This window comes from Oryx dammah, unplaced genomic scaffold (genome assembly GCF_014754425.2).
Source record: "Oryx dammah isolate SB20612 unplaced genomic scaffold, SCBI_Odam_1.1 HiC_scaffold_21, whole genome shotgun sequence".
Taxonomy (NCBI): Eukaryota; Metazoa; Chordata; class Mammalia; order Artiodactyla; family Bovidae; genus Oryx; species Oryx dammah.
In genome coordinates this window covers 75,360,972-75,382,516 of record NW_024070205.1, presented here as the reverse complement: position 1 = coordinate 75,382,516, position 21,545 = coordinate 75,360,972, and the positions used below count along the sequence as shown (strand labels likewise).

The following is a 21,545-nucleotide window of genomic DNA, read 5'->3' as shown; positions in this document are numbered from 1 at the left end:
GATGTGCCCTTGGAGGCATCTTCCCTCACCTGCCTGAACCACTCAGGCCCGAGTTGATAAGGGAGAGTTAAAACCATTGGCTCTTTGCCAGAGAAGAGGACAAGGCAGACTTCTCCAGTGTGGGAGGTCAGGGGTCTGCCAGGGCTCGGGCCCCACCAGTTGGCCCTGGACTGATGGAGCGTCCCTTCATCATGTCTCCAGTACAGGGCCCGCCCAAAGCTTTTGTGCAGAATAACTGGTATCTGTTGCCAGGCTGCCAGAGCATTCTGCCAGCTACCTTCTGTTCCTTCTGGGTTTGTATCTGGTCTCAAGTAGAGGGGAGCAGCCCTCGAGGGCAGGGGGCTGCCCCTGGGAAGGTAGTTCTGGTGGCCGCTCCCCAGGCTAGAGTCTGATGTGCCAAATGGCAGTGGGGGTCTCAGCAGCTTTGAGAGGAGGAGGAAGGGGGCACAGTCGCCAAGATGGAGATTCCTGGGTGGTTGGAGCCCATGGGCCCAGGAGTAGAGAGCTGCCGGGGATGGACTTGGGGCAGCGGGAGGGGATGAGCCACAGAGTCATGGGCAGGTTTGCCCCTGTGTCCTGTGACAGCGTGACACCGCCTGATGCCTAGGCGTGCGGGTCTCAGGGCACTCTCGAAGCTTGCACGCTGCATCAGCACGAGCTTTCCCTCCGTCCCCGAGTCACTCTTGTCAAGGGTCCCCTCAACGGCCACAGGCAGGGTGTGGGCGGCTGCAGAGCAGCCAGCAGGAGGCGTGCTCATGGTGAGTTGGGGCCCCGCGGGTCAGTAGGAGGGCGTAGAGGTGTCTCTTCCTGCTGCTGAGATCGGCTAGCTCTAGAGGTGCCTGGGGAGGACGTAAGAGAGAGAGACGAGGAGGACGGAGAGGCACCGGGGTTCCGGTGGAGGTGTTCTCCTCGACCCTCCACTCCCTGTGGTCCCAGGCTCATCCTTCACGGGCGTCCGAGGTGCTCTGGAGGCGGCCTGGGCCCTCACAGGGCAGTCAGGGTCTCTGCGTGAAACATGCTTCCGAACATCTCCTGCAGTGGCCACAGGAAGGGGGGTGGAGAAGAGAGATTAGATCTGAGTAGTCACAACTGCCAGGTGACCCTACGACACGCTGGCCAGTAAGAGGCGTTATGAGGAAGTGAGGGTGAGTGTGTGCATGTGTGTGTGTGAACAGTGGAGGGACAGGGTCAGCCCAAGAGGTGAATTGGTAAAGAGGTGACGGGAGAAGAAGCTTGAAATCTAGTTTTGAATCACCCCTGCTGTGCTGTGTGACCGTCACAGGTCCCTCCCTCCTTTTTTGCTCTCCTTTCTTCATTAGTTCAGGTGAGGATTGAGATCAGACAAGCTCTAAAGTTGTTTCTTGTTCCGACAAGCTATTTTGTCCCAGCCAGGTGTTTGGAATGTGCTGGAGATTCTGCGGGGGCCCGGAAATCAGTGTGCCAAGTCTTTGCGGCCTGGCTCTATTCCCTGATGCCTGCTGCATACCACCAGCACTCCCGGCGATGGGCTCAGAGGACCATCAGAACTCACGCCCAAAAAGAAAGGGAAGAGGCACAGAGTGAGCTGTTCTTTCTAATAGACCCAGAGCTGGATTTCTCTAAAGCTTTGGTTTCTTTGATTCAGGGCATTGGGGTGGGGCTACTTTTCATGTCGGGACCATGCAGTTCTATATGAAGTACACGCCACATCTGCATGGCTCGGAAGGGGTGCCCACCTGCAGTAGTGTCTGTACCCCTGGAATTCATCTGATTGGATGTGTGCCCACCCTGGGACAGTGTCCGGCAGGTAGTAGTCACACCATCAATACCGGTTGAATTAACAAAAGAACAAAAGAGTCCCTCACTAATCTTGTTAGGTAGATGGGACAGGTATTCCTCGTATTTCCCTTATTTTACAGTGATAAACACTGGGGGGCCTGGTGGTGTCACGTGGCTCGCCCAAGATCATGTGGCCAGTGTGTGGGAGAGTTAAGAATAGATGTTGTTTCTCTAGGACTTGATCCAGTGACTCTCCCGTCCCCCCTGATGCCTTTCAGAGAGTGAGAAGAATTAAGATCTGCTATTAACAGAAAGGCGAGAAAGAAACATTATTGCCTTCAAGGTGACTGCTCTGGCTTCTGGTGGGAAAGCCCAGCCAACACTTTGGGTGGGAGAGGGTCTCCTTCCTTCCCCTTCTGACCCCCGCTAGTCAGCTTACCTGCTCTAAATCCCAGTAGCTGGGGCTGTCCTCCTCCGGCTCGTACAGAGAGAGCTCAGGGTCCACAGGCGCCTGGGTGGGGGAAACCAGTGCGGAGTGAGCTGCAGCAACTGAATGACGGTCTGGCACAAATGGCAGGGTCGAGGAGGGCATCATGTGTTCTGATGCGTAACTTGGCCTCTTGTCCTTTCCCTCCCCTCCCTCGTTTGCCTCTCAAAATACAGCACAGCCGCAGTTTCCCTCTTTCCTGTAGACAGGTGTGCATCAGAGTTGGCTCCCTTGGCGGGCACTTCAGAAGCAGGAAAGGTTTACCTAGCTTACCCAGCTGCCCGACCTGGGCAATCCATCTCTCTTCTCTGTAAAAGTAGGATGATCATACTCACTTTGCTGACTCTCTGCCTTACCACGCTGTTGAAAACAGTGTATGTGTCTATAATTTACAAATATGAATATATTCTGTAAGATGTAAATATACAATTGGTATAATATACATCTTTAAGAATTTAAACTGTAAAAACTGGGCATTATTTGTGCACTTATGATGATGAGGGTTTCCCCAGAATCTCCCTGTCTTTGCTCTGCTGGCAAAGGGCATGAGGCCAAGAAGGCCACTGCTCTCACGGTTTGCCTCTGTGTGTGGTGGGCGGGTGCCCGGCCCTGTGTTTCCTTGGATAGGCTTTCTGCACCCAGAACAGATGGCTCCAGCTTCATGAGTCTCAAAAAGCAAAGAGCAAATGGTTGCTCTAGGGCCAGAAAAGCCCTTCTTATGATCCCCAGAGGGTAGAAGGGGTTAGCATCATGGACTAGGACACAGAGGCTTGGCAGGGCGAGGGCCGAAGATGAGCTGGCAGGGCAGCTTGGAAGATGGAGCTGTCTGGCGAGGCCTGGGCAGGGACCCTGACGGGATGGGCTTTTTCTGCCTCCCCAACTTTCTGGAGTGTTATTTGTAGACACTGTTATTTGTAGCTCATTGGCATACCACTGACTGAGCTAGTAAATTAAATGTCAAGAAAATGAGACAAAACTCTGATCAACGTTCTTCATCCGTCACCAGCCTGAAATCTCTAAGCTCAATTAAAACAGCCAAGCTTACTCCCCTCCCTTCTCCAAAACGTCTTGTAGAAAGAGGGAAGGAACAGGATGGTTGAGCCATGTCAGGATACCAGGCATAACCTACTGTGCTTTGGGTGTTTGTCTGATCTCAAAACTGATACTAATAAAGAATTTGTAATATACAAAGCTTTTTCAAGTGACACAAAAGATATAATTATCGGTTAATCCTAAAACCAAAACAAAAGATCTTGTGAGAGAGATAATGTTACCTTATGGCACCCATTCCACACATAAGAAAACAGAGATTAAGGAAAGTTAATTGATTGTCTGTTATTTCAATGCCCTGGGGCCTAGGATTCCCCAGGCACAGAGAGCTTACCCCTTGGAAGTCGTGTCCTGGGGCCACTTCCCTGGCCTGTGCCTGGGCAAAGAGGACTGCATCGTGTATGCTGGGAAAGATGTGACTGCGCTCTAGACACCCGTCTTCAAAGAGGCCTCCATGGCTGAGGTCATTGTACACCTGGGCTGCAAGGAGGGAAAAGTCACCTTCAAAAGTTGACGCCACTGTGGCCTGGAGCTGGAGGTGGGGGAGATGGAGAGACAGCGGCCTGGGGATCGTGCCCTTGCTGCGTCACAGGGCCTGGGCCTTGGCCTTGCAGTATCAGTTCTGGACAGCAGAGGGCAACATGAGCTTGAGGATGCTGAACCTTCAACCCCCGGGGCAGAAGGAAATAGCTTGATTCAGGGTGCCGGTACTTGGTGGTGAGGGAAAGCTGAAATCATGGGCCATTTCTGTCCCTTGAGGGTCCATTCTTCCTCCTGTTCACCTAGACCTTTCCTGCAGAGTCCGGTGTGTGGCAGAGCCCTTACTCCACCCCAGCCCTGGGGATGATTTCCTGAGGCGTGTCCAGTGAGGGTGGGCAGGGAGCCTCTGAGTCCAGCTCCGGAGCATACACAGAGCAAGGTGCACACGCACACACGCAGAGGGCAGAGCCAGTGCAGACTCTCCCTGGGCAGAGCTTGCACAGAGTCTGTGCCACGCTCAGACTGGCACCCAGGCTGACTGGTCCTGCTGGAAGGCGCTGACCCTCCAAGGCAGTGGGGTGTGCAAACGTGGGCCTTTCCTCTCTCTCCTGTGCGTCTGGGGAGTTATGGCATATCTGTGCTTTCTGCTTGTTTATGGACTTTTGGATTTGGAGAAGATTCCCTGGTTCATCTAGTCAACCTATTCATGTTACGTAGATGGCAATCGACCCCCAGGCAGATGAAGTGACGTGTCAAATTGAAAGGGAAAGCCGCTCAGTCATGTCCGACTCTTTGCAATTCTCCAGGCCGGAATATTGGAGTGGATGGTCTTTCTCTTCTCCAGGGGATCTTCCCAACCCAGGGATCGAGCCCAGTCTTCCCGCATTGCAGGCAGATTCTTTACCAGCTGAGCCACAAGGGAAGCCTAAGAATACTGGAGTGGGTAGGCTATCCATTCTCCAGGAGATCTGCCTGACCTGGGAATCGAACGGGGGTCTCCTGCATTGCAGGCAGATTCTCCACCTACTGAGCTAAACATGGCAAATTGCTGCTGCTGCTGCTGCTGCTAAGTCGCTTCAGTTGTGTCCGACTCTGTGCAACCCCAGAGACTGCAGCCCACCAGGCTTCCCCATCCCTGGGATTCTCCAGGCAAGAATACTGGAGTGGGTTGCCATTGCCTTCTCCAAACATGGCAAATTAGTGGTGGGCAAATCAGAATCCTAGTTGCCTCTCCTTAACTTTACAATCCCCTCCTCCAACACTTTTATTGGGACCCATAGTGGTAAAGAACCTGCTTGCCAGTGCAGTAGACGTGGGTTTGATCCCTGGGTTGGGAAGATACCTTGGAGGAGGCCATGGTAACCTGCTCCAGTATTCTTGCCTAGAGAGAATCCCATGGTCAGAGGAGCCTGGCAGGCTACAGTCCATTGGGTCACACAGAGTCAGACATAACTGAAGCGACTCAGCATAGCACAGCATATAGGATGTTACGTAACCCAGCTGCAGTCTCTTCTGACTGGTGCCTGAGTTCTTGTGAGCAGGCAGTAGTTTAGGAGAACAGGTGCTGTTCTAGTTTCTACCCCCTCTCTATTCGGCCTCCCATCCGCCTAGTCCCACCCTAGCCCCTCGTCAACCTTCCAGTCCCCGAAACATCCTTCTTCTCTTACCATGAATGTTTGCCAGGAAGACCTTCACCCCAATCTTCTCATAGGTGGAGCTCAGCTGGAGGAGCCAGGAGCGAGTTGGGTAGGGAGACAGAAGGAAAGGAATGTTCTGAGTGGGCCTCCAAAGTGATTCACAAAACACACTTGAGAGGGAAGCCAAACAAATAAGCAACCAGGAGAGCCCTGGCAGCCCAGGATAAAAATAGCAGCAAAGCACACCACTCCTCCCTGGAGTGTTGGCTGACCGCTCCTCTGGAAAGTGGGGCAGACATGGGGCTTTGCCAACAAGGCAGCCACTTGGTGTCCCCGTGGCCCCTTCTTATGGGGCCAGATCTTTTCTTTCGATAGCTTAGAATCCCAGACTCCACCTCATGCCTGCCTTTGAGGCTTAGGCAGAAGCTGTGGGGGAGGACCATGGCCTGGCATGGCTAATGCCTCAGCCACCTGGATCCTAGAGACCCAGGCTGTGGGAGCAGGCTGAGCCCTTGTCTGGGGATGGAGCCGGCTGTGCGCCGGTTGACGAGGTCATCAGCCTGCGTGTTCTCTCTCTTCCTCGGTTCCACTGTGCTGCCTCTCTCTGGGCCAGTCTGAGGTGACTCTGCCATCAGAAGTGGCTGCTGAAAAGCTATCAGATGGATGCATTTATTCAAGCGGCGCTGTGAGCTGTCTGTTTGGCCTGAAGGTGAGGGCCTCTGATATTATTTCTTCTTCTTCCCTCTGTTGGCCAGACCTGGCTGATGCTAAAGTGTCTGGGTGAGTGTGGGAAGGAGCAGTAAATCATGAACCTGGGCCAAAATGAGCTCTACTCAGAGGACTCTGGGCCAGGTTCCTGCATCTGCTAGAGAGGGGTGCTAGGACGGGGTGGACCAGCGGGGCCCAGACACGCATTATTCTGTGCTGTCTGGGCCTGCTCTGCAGGCAGCATCCTGTCCTGGTGGCATCTGGGAAAAGGGATTTTAGGAGATGGTAGGCTCCCTGGTGAGCTTCCTCACTAAGTCGTTTGAATGAAGGCTCCAGGGAAAGGGAGTGGGAGGGTAGGGGTGAGTGAGTCGGGGTGGGGTTGGGCTGGGGCTCCCTCCTCCTTGGGGCTCCCTCACCTTGGCCAGGGCTTTGGTTCCCATCAGGTCCACAAAGCTGACCCCACTCATGTCGAGGATGAGGGTGTGGAAGGTGACAAAGGGTGGGACACTGGCCAGCGTGTCACTGGGCTTAGCAGAGGCTGGGGGCTCGCAGCGGGCAGCGGTGGAGTGGTCAGGGCTGAAGGTGATGTAGGACACGCTGGCGCCGTTAGCAGGTGTTTGGTTGTTGTTGGGGTCGGTCGGGGAGCCGTTCTCAAAGTCCTGCTGGAGCTCCTGCAGAGAGACAGTCTGGAGGGGGGGTGGGAGGGCGCAGTTAGGGTCATTAGGCTCAATCAGACTTCGCTGTGGCTGAAGGTGGGGCAAGATGCGTGCAGGCGGAGGCGAATAACCGGACTTTGTGGTGGGGAATCCAAGCCCCTGTAATCCCTGAGGACTGGCGCCTCCCAAAGCCTCCTCCTTGAGCAGGTCTGCATGTTTGGTCTCCGTAACGCAGGCAAAGTTAGAGGACCCTTCTGAGAGAGGGCACTGAAGCTTCAGCCCACTCTGCTCTGGGAGGAAGCCCTTTTGGAAACAACTGAGACTCTTTTTGCATTTACCTGTGTTTACCTTTTTCTCTGCAGAATTCCTACATCCACACCCAGCTTGCTAGTGCTAGATTGGCTGGGGACCCCAGGAAATTCACTGCAACTCTCGATCTGGGGTTGCTCATAAGTCCATGGACGTATTCCATCTTAGCCAGAAAATGAGGAGGGGGCCATGGGAGTCAAGTGGTTACCCTGGGAGCTGATGGCTCCTCATCCAAGGAGAAGATGCCCACCAGGCAATGTCCACTAGGCAGTGGCCACAGAGGCTTGCCGTCCTTGCCTCTGAGGGTTCTGGGAGGTGGGGCACCAGGTGGCAAGGTCAGAGAGGGCAAGGGAGAGGGCGTGGGCTGCTTCTAGCCTCAGTTCACCTTGGTTTTCATCAACAGAGACTTCCTCTGTTGCGTGGGCATTGTTCTCCCCTTCTCTTGCTTCTTGAGGTGCTTTTGCTTGGCCAGCAACACTTTCTGGGGGTCCACACCTGTCTGGAGGAGGAGGGCCGAGAGCAGTCTTCACCTCTGCCCTCTCTGGAGGTGGCTGGATCTTGGCTCCCAGCTCCCTTTCTTGTCTCTGCGAGGCATACTCTGTCTACTCCCTCTGGTCACCAGGGGACTGAGCCTTACCTTGGCAATGACTTTTTGCCTGAAGATCTCTGAGTTGGCGAAGTAGAGAGGAGAGCAGTAAGTGACGATCTTTATACCTTGGATTTCTTGGACCTGTGGCAGGGAGAGTCAGCTCAGTCAGCAGCAATATCTTTTATCGGTTTTTCACAAAACCCTTTTATGTGGGGTGATGTAGGGCGAAAGAGGGCGATCATAAGCTTGGATTACCCACCCTATTGTAGGTCTTGGGATTCACGTAAATGTCAGTGTCCATGACTTGGGCCAAAGCATAGCCATTACGGCTGGATGAAGAAGGAAAAGACAAACACAAGAGAATGTTATTAGCAGACAGGACTAGAGGGACGCTTGGGCTGGGGGCTGGGCAGAGGTAGGGGAGAAGAGGGTCCCGTCCTGATCCTGGGCTTTTTCTGTTTGTCTTTCTGTACTGGAGACACACGCCTGGTGGCCTGTGGCTGGGCTATAATTACAGAGATGGCAGGCAGCTCCCTGACATAGCTGCCAGGCGGGGGCTCAGTGGGCAGGAAGGTGGAGAACACACGCGTAAGCGGCCCCAAAGTCACCGCTTCTTGGTTCTGAGTTCTCAAGAGGAGAAGACAGGTCTCTGACATTCAGGATCCTTCCTGCCCTGGACTGGACTCCCTGTCGGCTTCACTTAACATTTTATGGGAGAGACTTAGCTGTCCTCTGGCCCACGGCTCCCTCGGGGTGGGATCCCATCTGATCTGGGGTCTGGCACACTTTTGGAAGGACACCGAGTCTCACCCACCTGCCTGACCCCGCTTCCTCTGGGCCCCCAACCCTCTACAACCGTGATGGGTTCCCCTGGCTTTTCAGGACATGGGAGTCAGACAGCCCGGCCTGTGCCAGCAGTCCTAGCTGGGCCGGGCTCTCCTCGGGCCTGGCAGCCCCTCCAGAGCCAGACCCCATGGGCAGCGGGGCCCAGGAGCTGTGCCAGGCCACCCATGGCAGTCCTTGCAGACCGGCTGGGGCCTGAAGGCCATGCCCTGAGGGAGGGGCCATTACTTACAACTGAGTCTGGAAGACCACAACCAGGGCGGAGAAGGTGACCCCCACCGCCACACCGTAGGGCAGGCTCAGGAAGAAGGCAGAGAGGAAGCTCACCACCCAGACGCACTGTGAGGAGAGAGACGTCAGAGTAGGCCTAGGGGTACTTCCCCGCTTCCGGGGTCAGCCAAGGCCCTTCTCTGCTAGCCCAACCTCAGACCACCCTTCCCTCTTCATGGCAGTTTTTCAGCATTTCACGTAGGCGAGCTTTGGTGACACCTGCCCATTTCTAGTGGACTGAGGGTGGCTCCCTGGTCTTGTCTGGCTGTTAGTAGTCAACCCCCGCGCCCACTGGGAGCTGGCATGGCACAGTCAAAGACTGAGTCTTGGGACAGATACGCCTGGGCTCCAAGTTTCGTTGTCCTACTTGTGAATATTCACTTACTAGCTATGTGAATCCTGGAGAAGGTCATGGCAGCCCACTCCAGGATTCTTGCCTGGAGAATCCCATGGACAGAGGAGCCTGGTGGGCTACAGTCCGTGGTGTTGCAAAGAGTCAGACACGACTGAAGCGAGTTAGTGCGCGCGCACAGCTATGTGAATAATAATACCAGCTTCATGAAAGGACTGAAGAATTAATGAAGATAGGGTCCTGCCAAGCCTAGTGATGGGTGCAATAACGTGAGTTCCATTCCTCCATCTGATAGAAAGTGTGCACTCCACCGGCGCTCAGCTTCCTGACCTGATGGCCTGGGGCTGGGTTGTGTGTGCAAGCCGGGAGGGTGGAGGATGGTGAGAGGGAGGGTGCAGGGGAGAGGGAGGGAGGGTAAGATGTGAACCCAAAGCACGATGTGAATACCAGGACTATTGCTGTTGTGGGGTGATGGTTGGGATGCTGCAAAGCAGACCTTTGGGGTGGATACTGGGGCCTCATTTTTCTCCCCATCCTCATCCTTCACTCAAGGGGGACCCCAGATGGACCACTCACTTCTCAGACTTTAAGGATTTCCTTCCTTACCATGTAAGTGTGCCTCCTCCCCCAGAAGACAGTACAGCTCAGAGGTTTGGAGGCTAAGACTTGGGGCTCCAGTCCTGCCTCTGCTACTAACCAGTTCTGCGGCCTTTGATGCGTTACTTAACCTCTCTGAGACTTGGTGTCCTCATCTTGAAAGGAGGCTAGGAAATCCTCTCTCACAGCTTACGCTGGGCTCAAGTGTGGTAAGCAGTGTGGTCGGGACACAGTAGCCTCATTTCTACTGCCCAGTGGAAGATGTGTTGGGAATGTGACTATCAAAGCAATAAGTCATGTTCGCTAAGTGTTCATGGTTACATGCTGCTTTGCTTTCCAATTCTGATCTCATTTAATCCTCAGAACCATTGTATTGTACAGCCATGAATATCACCCCCATTGTGCACAGATGGGGAGATAGAATTCCACAGAAGTCTTAACCTGCCCAAGATCCTGGTCCACTGGCTTTATGTTCTAGGTTTTTTGTTTTTTAAAATGACTTCATTTTGCTTTGGGGGACTATAAAAATAATAATAGCTAAGTTTTACTGAACACAAGATACAATTCAGACAATGTGTTCCTTACTTGCTTTATCTCATTTCATAAGCATCCCTGGGGGTCGGGGTAGGGGGTTGGAGAGTATAAAATACCTGTGGCTGCAGATGAGGAAGCCGAGACTCAGAGAGGTTAAGGGACTTGCCATTGGTCACAGAGCCAGTGAACAGCGGAGTGAGGATTTGAACCTAAGCTGTCTCACTCCAAAAGCTGAGCTGTTAACACTCAGTTATGCTAATTAGGGCTTCCCAGGTGGCCCAGTGGTAAAGAATCTGCCTGTCAATGCAGCAGACACAGGAGATGCCGGTTCAAACCCCGAGTCGGGAAGATCCCCTGGAGGAGGAAATGGCAACCCACTCTGGTATTCTTGCCTGGAGAATCCCATGGACAGAGGAGCCTGTTAAGCTACCATCCATAGCCTCACAAAGAGTCTGATACAGCTTAGCGACTGAGTGCATGCTAAGTAGGGAGCCACTGACAGAAGTGCCAGGCCTGGGGGGCTGCAGTGCCTGGGGTACCAGGCATGACGGGCACCCGGGGCAGCCTGCTACTCACACAGTCCAGCTTGCTCTTCTTCCACAGGTAGTAGGGGTCGGCGAGCTGCTTGAGCGAATTCTTGAGGTTGACAGCAATCAGGGCTCCTAGCACAGACTGGGGAAGCAGAACACTGTTCCCCGTCACCTGCGGTGTGGCCCCTTCTCCCTGCCCTTCCTACGGACACCTGGCGCTGGAGCCTGGCAGGACGGAGTTCCAGTTCTAGAACTGGCAGAGCCCCCAGATCTTTGCATTCAACCTTAGGGTTGGAAAGCGCAGGTGTTGGAGCCAGAGGGCCCTTGGGCCTGAATTTTGCCATGCCCTCCTCTTCCTTCATCCCCACCCTGTGTCTAGGGCCCTCTGAGCCAGGGGCCCACAGACGCTGTAAACACTGACTCAGGTGTGGACCCTGAGGTCAGAAGGCCGGAGTTTGAGACCAGCCCTGCGCTTCTGAGCCTTGTCACTGCTTCTCAGCCTCACTTTCCCTCACCTGTAAAATGGCGAGAGTAAAACCTACGTTAACTACTTCGCAGGTTGTGGCTAGGACAGAGGGTAACAGTGATGGTACTTTGCAGCCTGTGAGGCATCACACAGCTCCTAAGGCCTGCTCTTCCTGGAGTCTCTCGCTGGCTTCTGCTCTCATGCTGTGCTCTTACCTTGGGGAGAGCGTAGAGATAGGACCCCAGGACCAGCATGGTGATCATCACCACCAGGGACACACACAGGCTTGACACCTATCCAGAGAAAGAGATGGAAACAGGGCGTAGGTGTGAAATTCTTGCTCTTGATTTTTTTCCCCCAATAAATGCCTTTGGCGGAGTGGAGACTGAGGAGGGGAGAGGGAGGCTGGAGACCAGCTGACCTGGCTTCTCTGGGGCAGCCGTGCTGCCACGCCCAATCCCTTTCCCACTGCCCTGACCCAGTGCTCACCTGGGATTTTCCTCCAGCTCCGTCCACGGCCAGAGTGACAGAGAGAGCACAGCAAATGACATGTATCTTGAAGAAGGAGCCGAAGAAGTTGCTGCATCCCAGGGCGATCATCTCCTATGGGCACAGGGGCAGGATTGGAAGCTGGCGGCGGGGGAGGGGGTGGGGCACATGGTATAGACCGAACACAGTCGTTCAAGCTAGCTGGATCTTGAACTTGAGAATGACCCAGCTGCTATAAAGCCATACACTCCCAACCAAGTAGAAGTCAGCCAAAGAGCCCCTGACATCCCTCGTCAGGCCTCTGTGGGCCCTGGCCCGACCTGCTCAGCCCTGCTGGGGGTGGCCGGACCTACCTGGTTAGCATCCACATCATAGCCGTGCTTGTTGGCCAGGGTCCGGCCCATAGCCAGGTTGATGACATAGCCCACGATGGCCAGGGAGAAGGCCGTGCCAAGCATGTCCTTCCACTGCGAAACCACAGGTGACACGGGAGTGGGGAAACTGTCAAGGAGCCAGAAAGGGGGCAGGGCCCAAGGGTGTGAGGAGGGCACCTTGAGTCCTTCAGCACCCACAGGGGCCAGGGCCTCCGTGTGAAACACCGCTGCCAAACTGGGTGCTCAGTGTCACGCTGCAGGGCAGCTACCACCACTCCCTTTGAAATCGCAAAAACTCGAGGCGTGGAGAACACAGCTTGTCTGAGGTCACCACGCTAGTAAGTGGTAGGGCCTCATTCGTTCACGTCCAGAATTTGGACTCCTTACTCTCCCTGGTCCCAGAGCCTCAGCCCCCAGTGCTCTGAGGCCTTTTCTCCATTGTCTGCTTCAGCTCTGCCGTATAAACACTGGTCCTCTCCTCCTAGGGCCCAGCACAGTCCCTGGCACAGAGTAGATAGCTGGTGAATTCTGTTGATCCTAATAGCTTTTTTCCCATGTGCATAGAAGAGCCAGTGCATTAAAGCAAGGCAAAGAACCAGAGGAGGGCTGATCAGAGGCTTCACCCATCAGATGAAACTTTGGTGGGGAGTGTGGCAGTTAAGGGGGCTTCCCAGGTGGTGCTAGTGGCAAAGAACCAGCCTGCCAATGCAGAAGAGACGCGGGTTCGATCCCTGGGTTAGGAAGATCCCCTGGAGGAGGGCATGGCAACCCAGTCCAGTGTTCTTGCCTGGAGAATCCCATGGACAGAGGAGCCTGGTGGGCTACAGTCCGTGGGGTCGCAGAGAGTTGGACACGACTAAAGCGATTTAGCATGCCCACACGTGGCTGTTAAGACTCACTGTTCATGAAACAGCTAGCATCGTGTGGCTCTTCTCCATAATAAGTGACAGTAATAATTCATAGCTGGTCAGTGTCATAGACTTTATAACTTACTTTATAGAGCGTCTCGTTTCTGACTCGGAACCTAGGTGGGGAGGAGAGTGGGGCCAGGCTTCCCAGCCCCCTGGGCTCACCCAGGTTGGATCTCTCCCACGATCTGCATATGGTACTTTTTGGGCATCTTGTAGCTCCCGGAGATAGCTGTTGCCACCACTACCTGCAAAAGCCAGAATGGAGAACAGGGATTAGCTCTAAACTGGGGCCAGGGTAAGGGTCCCTCTCGAGTCTCCCTTTTGTCTGGGGACCCCAAATCCCACCCCCCTGACTCCTTGAGAGGGAACGACCTGAGGACCAGGAAGAGCGGGAGCCGCACGGGGATGGAGTGGATTCACCCCAGACCTTCTGTCCTTCCAGCTCACAGAGGGCAAGTGGGCGGGGGAGGGGTGGGGAGAGGGGCTCTCCTGGTTCCGGCTGGAGCTAGATTCCTTTTCAACAGCCTCTTGCCTGGGCCCCAACACCCCAGCCCTGGGCAAGGCCCTTACCACAATCATCTCTGTTGGGATGGGGAAGCGGATCTTGTGCATGTAGCGGGCATTGAGCTCCTTTACCAGCACCAGGACCACGCCGCTGATGAGAGCGAAGATGAGCGAGGCGACGTTGGTGTGAGCGAGGTTTTTGCAAATGTCAATGAAGGTCTGGGGGAGAGAGCATCACGCTCGTGGGCTCCCGCCCCTTCCTCCTGTACCGCCACCACCCAGCATCTGAGCCAGTGGAGAGGTGTCGTCAGTGCTCTGAGAGGCACAGCAAAGCAGAATCTGGACCCTACTCACGGTTCCACTCCCCACCCCCTGTCTCCATGCTGGGACGGGAAGGCTGATTTCCTTCCTTTTGCTCTAGGGAGAGTTCAAGCTAATGGAGGAGGCATGGAGATTGGACAGAAGGAAAGACTTTCCAGGTAGGGAGGCGTTGAGGTACTGGAATGGGGAACTGATGGAGACTGTACCTCTCCTTTTCTGCAGGAATTAACCACAGAGATTCAACCATACTTCCGGCTACCTGATACGAAGCGCTGACTCATGGAAAAAGATCCTGATGCGGGGGGAAAGATTGAAGGCAGGAGGGGAAAGGGGCGACAGAGGATGAGATGATTGGATGACGTCACTGACTCAGTGCACATGAGTTTGAGCAAGCTCCGGGAGTTGGCGATGGACAGGGAGGCCTGGCGTGCTGCAGTCCATGGGGTTGCAAAGAGTCAGACACGACTGAGCAACTGAACAACAACCACAGAGAACCTCAGCCAGCCTTCAGGGTCATGTGTTTAACCCTCCCTCCCCAAATGGGAACCTCTTGAAATCCACTCTAAACAATGGGTCAGACGGCCTTTGCTTGAGAACATCTCATAGTGAGGTGCTCACAACTTCTTAAGACAGTGAACTCGGCTCACGTGTCTGCTCAAGACCCTGTCTCAGGGGTGCACTCATAGACTCACAAAGACGATGGACCCCGGGCCTGCGTAGGAGGGGACGGTCAGTCCGAAGATATACTTGAGCACGGAGATCAGGATCTGTAGGCCAGCGGCCGTCATGAAGCCCCGGATGAAGGACTCAGAGAGGTAGATGGCCACAAAGCCAAACTGCATGAAGCCCAGGCCCATCTGAGAGCAGAGGGGTGGTGGGGTCAGACCGCGACGGGTCAGCCGCTCTCACACCTGCCTGGCCCAAACCCAGGACTGGAGTTCATGCAGCCCTGAGATAGTGGTAGCTCTAGGAAAACGAGTCCCTTGTGACCTTGTCCTGCCTTGTGCTGACAGAGAAAGTTAGTCCCTCGGGGCACGGGCCTCTGACACTTGACCTCATTGGCTCCAGTTTCCTCCACTGTGGAATGAAGCTAGTACTCACCAGTGTTTGCCCTCTCAGTAATTGACACCCCCGTCTGCCCAGTTGGCCAACCCAGAACTTGGAAGTCATCCCCCGTCATCCTTCGTTTCTGATATCCCAAGCCCTATTTATCCTGGCAAAGCATTCTTCCAGTCCACCCTCCGTCTCCTTGCCTGCCACTCTGGTCTAGGCCCTTATTATTCTTGCGTGGGCCTCTTCATAGTCTCCCAGCTGGGCCTGTGCTTTGATTCTAATCTACTTTCCATCCATCGTCTTCTCCAGAGTCTGAGTGATCCAATCTGACTGCCAAATAGGAACCGAATTTGCTGCTTAGGGGACAGACCTCAGACTTCACTGACTGGTCCTGCCTGCTTCTCCGGCCTCTTCTCGGGCTCGTTCTCCCAAGGCCTCCTGCCCTCCAGCCACACCAAATGCCTGTTTTTCATTCCCTGGTCAGTTCACGCTCTGTTAGGCCTCAGTGCTTTGGGGTGCTGTTTTCTCTGACTGGACTGTCCCTCCGTACCTCTTTCCTGTGGTAACCAGTCAACTTCTACTCATCCTTTGGAACTGAGGCCAAATGTCACTTCCTCTCTTTGAGGAGAGGCCTTCCCTGACTTTCTCTTTGATGTTCCCAAAGCTACTCATATATAGCTCGATTCTGCTGCTTATCTTACTGCCTACACATTTATTTGTTGATACGGCTACTTCCTCCGCTGGGCTGTCAGCTTCTGGAGAACTGGGCCTCTTTCTTACTTATCTTTTATCCCCAGAGCCTAGCCCAGTTCCTGGCATGGTGAAACAACCAAAAAAAAAAAACCTTAACTGAATGAATCAATGAATGAAACTTCTGAGGCCCCTTCCTGCTCTTACATTCTGTCCTGCTGTATTTGCCCGTTTCAAATCTAGTAGAGTCCTTTGCATGTGGCGGAAATGCAATTTATCTCATGCAGGAGGTGCTGTGGCTTGGAGCAGAGGCGGCTGGAGGGGGATACGGAATGTTACAGAAAAGGAAAACTACTGGCAGAGGTCTGGGCACTGGAAAGGATATCGGAGAGAGGCCGTGAGTCCTTTAGACAGTCATTAGCTCAGGGCAGTTTTACTAAGTGTGGATGCTGCTCTTAGGGATCTGTTGAGGACAGATGAGATGCTCTGCATTTTTAGGGTCCAAATGGGGAAGAGGGAGGATGGAGAGGCCTAAATCAGCTTTAAGGTCAAGGCCGGGCCTCTGTGGAAGGGGCGATGTGAGCTGATGCTGTACTAAGCGGGAGGGGGTGGGGGTGTGCCTGGCAGAGACTGAAGCTGAGCTCCTCACCTGGATGACAGCCGTCAGGCAGGCTAGCGTTGCCGACACGTGCAGCCTGTCAGCCTCCATGGCCCCCGTGTCCACATAGCTTTCATTGGTGGCATTGTTGAAGACCCGGAATTTCGACTCTGGGGCCAGCTGCAGACAGATGTTACCCACCAGGATGCTGATAACGGCAAAGGTACCTGTGGTGCCCCACCCAGCCAGCAAAAGTCAGAGGTTTGGACGGCACCCATGGAAACCAGAAGGGGGCCCGGAACGCTCCCTAGCCCCCACAGGGATGGCGCTCCAGGCCTCCAGGGTCCTCTCCGGCATCACAGTAACCATTCATATCTGACCATGATCTACACTCTTCCAGGTGCTTTCACCCCAACTGTTAATATTACTTTATTGGACACTAGAGGAAACAGGCTTGGAAATATAAGCAGAGCCTGCGTTGGAAACAGGCTTTGTGACCAGGCCTTTTTCCTCTGTCTCATTTCACCCCAGAGAACTCCGAATGTCCCTGAACTGGCCTGATGGATGATGGCTGTCGGACAGCCATTTCTCCCATCTGTTCAGCCCTTTATGGCCTTTCTTGTTCTGCCAAGTCTTCCCCACATTCCAGGGAGGGAGACTCAACGGGTCATGCTAACTGAGCTCACGGAAGCTGTATGGCTTCTCCAAGGTCACAGAAGGTCTGGGATTGATACTCATGGTGGCGGTCCCTCTGGGACCAAGCAGCGCCAGCAGGAGGAGAATGCAGATGCGAAAGCACCCGAATCCCCTTTGCCACCCACCACCCATCCTTCCGGTCCAGGTCACCCGCCTGCTAAGAGGGGAGGGGCCTTACCTGGCACCATCTGGTGGATACCCCCCAGGAAGAAGTAGGTCAGGAGGGGGAAGAAAGAGGAGTAGAGGCCATTGACTGCAGGAAGGTTGGCCAGCAGAGCGAATGCCATACCTGCACAGGACACGGAGAGTCAAGGCCCTGGGGCACAGTTGGGTGATGCAGGTCATAGAAGGTGGAGTGGGAAGGGGAAGAGGCTTGGCTTAGGGGACCCCTGACCTTGTGGGACCTGGATGCATCCCCCGCTGAGGCCGCCAAGAATGTCAGGGACGATGTAGTCTTTGACCTTGTACTTGGGGAGCCAAGAGAGAATGGGGAGCAGCCCGAACACTGTGGTTTTGATCTTGGCTGAGGAACATCTGGAGGGGAAGAGGGCAGGTTTTCAGTTAGCACTGCATTCAGAGCTGGGAATTGTTATAATATCCTGTTCTTGGTCATTCATTCACGCATTCATGCACAATTCAGTGAGCACGCACACTATATGGCAGAGGCTTTTCTCTTGAGAGCCATCACCTGGCTCCGGACACTGCTTGGAGGTCTTCTGACTGCCTTCTGCTAACCTGGGAAGTCTACAGGACTTCTCTGGAAGGCATGGATTTTGTGGATGTCTAGCATTCCGAGGTGTCAAGTCCAGCTCAGACCGCCGTTCTCTGATCTGACTGAAAACAGGCCCGGTTACCCTCGCCTGGGCTCCTGTAGCAATACCTCGGGCTGTAATTTCTTGCTTTTCATCTCTCTCCTCCACTACACAGTAAAACCAGCATGGAAAGAAGCCTGGTCTCTTGTCCAGCTTTGTATACCTCATGTATCACACTGGGATGCTTAGTGAATATCTGTTGAAAAAATGAGTGAATGAATAAGTGAAAGAATGGGCCTGAATCAGAACTCAGTCTGAATGGGGGCGGCTGCTGTATTTTTCGGAACCTCCCCCTACGGGAAGGCTTCTTTGTCCCCGCAGGGTACGCCTCTGCTGACCCACCATCCTTTGTGTGTGATGATTCCAGTTCTGGAGTTCTTTCCCCTGTTAATTCATCAAAAGAGGGAAGAATGGGGAAACTATGTGTTGGTCAGCACAAGGTGGGGAGCATTGATCCCTCCCCTGTTTGCTGAACACCTTGAGGTCCTTTCATCAGAAACTCAGAAGCGGTAAAAACAAGGGCCTTCAATCTCAAGGATGACAGCTGGTGGATTGATGCCCGGAAGAGGTGGGGAGGCCTTCGCTTTTCTTCTCCCAGCTGAGGGAATTCAAATGCTCAGGGCCCACCTGGTGACTCACTGGCTTGCTGCGATTAGGCCTCCTTTCCTGCCCAGCACCGATTCCTGTTCTTTACTGTTGCTCAACAGCAGTTTCTCTGACAGTGGCTCCCCTGGATGTCACCACAAACTGAAATCAACACAGACAATGCTTCGTGCCCTTTAAAATCTGGGTAGATTTTCTGTCCTAACCAGCACTTCATGGAACAGCGTCACCATCGCCTGTGGACAGCCCCGTCCCCTCTGGAGTGGGTAGTGCCTCTCCCACCTCCGGGATGATGGACAGGGAGTTGGTCTGGTAGTAAATAGCTTAAAGCATCTCTATAGGCTTGTCCTAAGAGAGAACCAGGCCCCCAGGAACTCTCTCAGGTTTGTTCATGGCAGGGAAAACTGGACTCATGAATGGAGAGCTGGTTGGGGGAATAAAACAACCCACTCAAGGGCTTGTACATGTCCAGCCTTACTTGCAAGCCTGCCATAGTTGAGCAAAGCAATCTGACTTCTCTGAAGTCTGAGAGAAGATCTGGAAACAGCTGCTAAACACCTATAGAGAGGTTCCAGAAGCCAAGTGGGAAGAGGATAGTGGGAAGTGGGTTAGTTTTCTAGACATTCATTCATTCATTAAACAAACATTTATTGGAGTACCTTCTGTGTGCCAGGCACTGTTCAAGGCTCTCCTGCCAGCCACATGGGAATTGTTAGCTCCCTACATCTTTTTATGGTTTCCATCATCCTCTTTTAGGACAACAGCAGATATCCTCATCCCTCCAATACAGAAACAATACAGATTTAAACTCCTTGGCACAAATGCTGACAAGGTCTTTATGTAACCAGGCAGAGACGGAGCCTCCCAGGAGAGATAGGGCTGGGCTGGTGCTTTTAGTGAAGACTCAAGTGGGTGATCCCCCAGCCTGAACCAGTTCCACCTGCATCTCCACTTCAGCCATTGACAGTGACCTCAATTCAGGTAAGTGAATCAGCTATTTCCCCAGGGGAGTGGGGAAGTGACTTCTACCACGGACCACAGTGAGGCCTGAGGGAGGTCTACCAGCTGTCTGTGAAGGGGGGGAAGGTAAAGTTCATAGCCTCAGGTTCCTGGAGTGCAGGTATTGGTCACCTCGCGGAGTCCCCTCCTTATGGGTGTGGTTTCACTACCCACCAGCACAGTTCCAGGGATCTGAGAGTGGAACAAGCTGGTGAGACCACATCCTGGTAAATATCCTCTAGGGGAGCCCAGGAATTTAGGCGCTACCTTTGAGCATTGTCTGGACCTCGGAAGGGAAAGAGCATCCAGGAGAGAAAGAGGACAAAGTCCATGGGGTGGGAAAGGCTTCAGATTTTCCTTGGTGAGGAAAGGACAGGAGAAGGCACAGCAGAAGTAAGGGCTCTGACCTGCTGTGGCAACACACTCTTTCCCAGCACCCTTGAGAACCAGGAGGGACTCGCATGGGCTGAGAGCATGGTGAGACCCCATGTTGGGATCGGGGTGCCTGCCAGCCTCTCTGGGTCTGTGAGTGGTCCTTCTCTCTGTTCCCCATTTCCTCGAGGGTCTCAGTAAAGATGAGGTGTAGGATCTCAAATTCAGGGTTCCCAAGTACCATCTGAGGGACAGCGGTATAGGAGCCGTGCCCTGGTGCAGGGAGGGTTTGGTGGGGAGCAGAGGGGAGAGGAGTCTGGGCTTCCAGCCATGTTACCTGAAAGTGTTGCAAAGTTTCTCTCCCAGTGGGTACGTCCGGTCCTTCTTCTCAAACTCGTCATCAAAGAGGGTGAGTGAGTATGCGGCTCTGTCTACCACGTAGCGGGGCCTGGGCTGGCTCATGTCTGGGGCATTTACAAGCTTTGGGAGAAACAGAATAGGGAGGATGAGGGGCATCCCTTCTCAGCGCCGGCCTGGGCCATCTCTCTCTGGTCCTAGCTCAGCAGGTTTTATGCTGTCTTCCCCGCCCCCAGCCAGCAAGGTGCCTCCCTTCCCTCTTTCAAGTCTTTCCACCAGACTCACTTCTCCTGGTGGCCTTCCTTCCCAGGCACAGGTGATGCATACACTTGCCCTGGCTGTTTTGCTTGGCACTCAGCACGTGGCTGGCACTCCACATCTATGATATCACTGTCACCCCCGCTGAACACCAGGCAACAAGGAGGCGGGAGTGCAAGGGCAGGAGTCACGGCTGGGATTCAGCGGGTTGATCCTCTCCCTCCTTCCCTTGTCATCCTCCCCACAACCCACGCTGGCCCCTGGTATCCTCGCAAGCCCCTTTGCCCTGCCCTCCCACCTCAGTTTCCCGGGCAGAAAGGCTCATACCATCCTGTCAGTCAGCTTGGAAGAAAGAGAGCAGGCTGCCTGGAGGCAGGGGGATGGCCAGGGTGACCTTGGGAGGACCCTTCTTAAAGGAGCCGCCTAGGACTTCACCAACAGGTTTTCCCAGGGGGACAGTGGTGTTTGGGGAAACCAAGATGGTCTGCGCTGGCTGGCTCTCCCACGGCTTCCTGTGTCTAACCTTTCCCCCTCCCTGTATACTGATGTTTCTCTCCTTGCTTTTTGCGCAACCTTGCTGACGTTCCAGGAGCTGAGCAGGGCAGAGCTAACTGCCAGGCCCCCGAGGCCCAGAGGAGCTCCCAGTAGAGATCTTCCCTCCTCCATCCTCCAACTGCTGCCACCCCCTCCTGTCCCCTGCCCCCCAGCGCTGGGAGAAACCTGCCTGGACGACCTCAGAGGAAGAAGGAGTGGGAGAAAAGAGATGGCATAAGCTTAGAAGGAGATGATGTCTCCCAGGGGGAGAGGGTGGGATGGCTGTAACCAGTTTGGCAAAAGGTTTGAGAGAGAGTTACAAGTGAGAAACCACACGGGGGACTCAAGATGCTCCTCCGCAGGCTTCCCAGGGGAGAAGCTGGGTGAGTGACAGGTTGTCAGAGGGGAGCAGGTTGGTTGATGCTTTTTGTGGAAGAGCACCCTGGGGGAGAGGAGGGTTAACTAAGGGCCCAGAGACTTGGGTTCTAGTGCTGGCTTTACGGGTGAAGTGGAAGGAGCAGCATTCCTTTCTGAACCTCAGATTCCTCATCAGCAAAACTGCGGGACCATAACCTCACAAGGTTGTTTGAGGATCAGATGAGTAAATGGACAAGAGAGGCTTGTGTAAAATGTAAGAGTGATATAAATGTAAGTTGCTATTGTGGATAAGACTGTGTCCAGGTAGGTGTAGGTCAGGCTGGTGCATCC

General features: G+C 54.1%; 1 protein-coding gene across 1 annotated transcript; it reads right to left on the bottom strand.

The window, feature by feature from the left end:
- Positions 1-341: 341 nt before the first annotated feature.
- SLC26A9 (solute carrier family 26 member 9) lies at positions 342-20,270 on the bottom strand. Its single transcript, XM_040262954.1, has 20 exons — positions 20,026-20,270; positions 17,297-17,436; positions 17,081-17,191; positions 16,258-16,433; positions 14,558-14,722; positions 13,611-13,763; positions 13,203-13,285; positions 12,109-12,256; positions 11,756-11,869; positions 11,482-11,559; positions 10,847-10,942; positions 8,750-8,856; positions 7,934-8,003; positions 7,723-7,815; positions 7,471-7,584; positions 6,537-6,806; positions 5,443-5,497; positions 3,630-3,775; positions 2,198-2,269; positions 342-1,032 (listed from the first exon to the last, which is right to left on the bottom strand). Exons 1-20 carry the CDS (start codon positions 20,202-20,204, stop codon positions 985-987), a joined length of 2,418 nt encoding a protein of 805 aa, XP_040118888.1. The 5' UTR covers positions 20,205-20,270; the 3' UTR covers positions 342-984.
- Between the last annotated feature and the right edge of the window lie 1,275 nt (positions 20,271-21,545).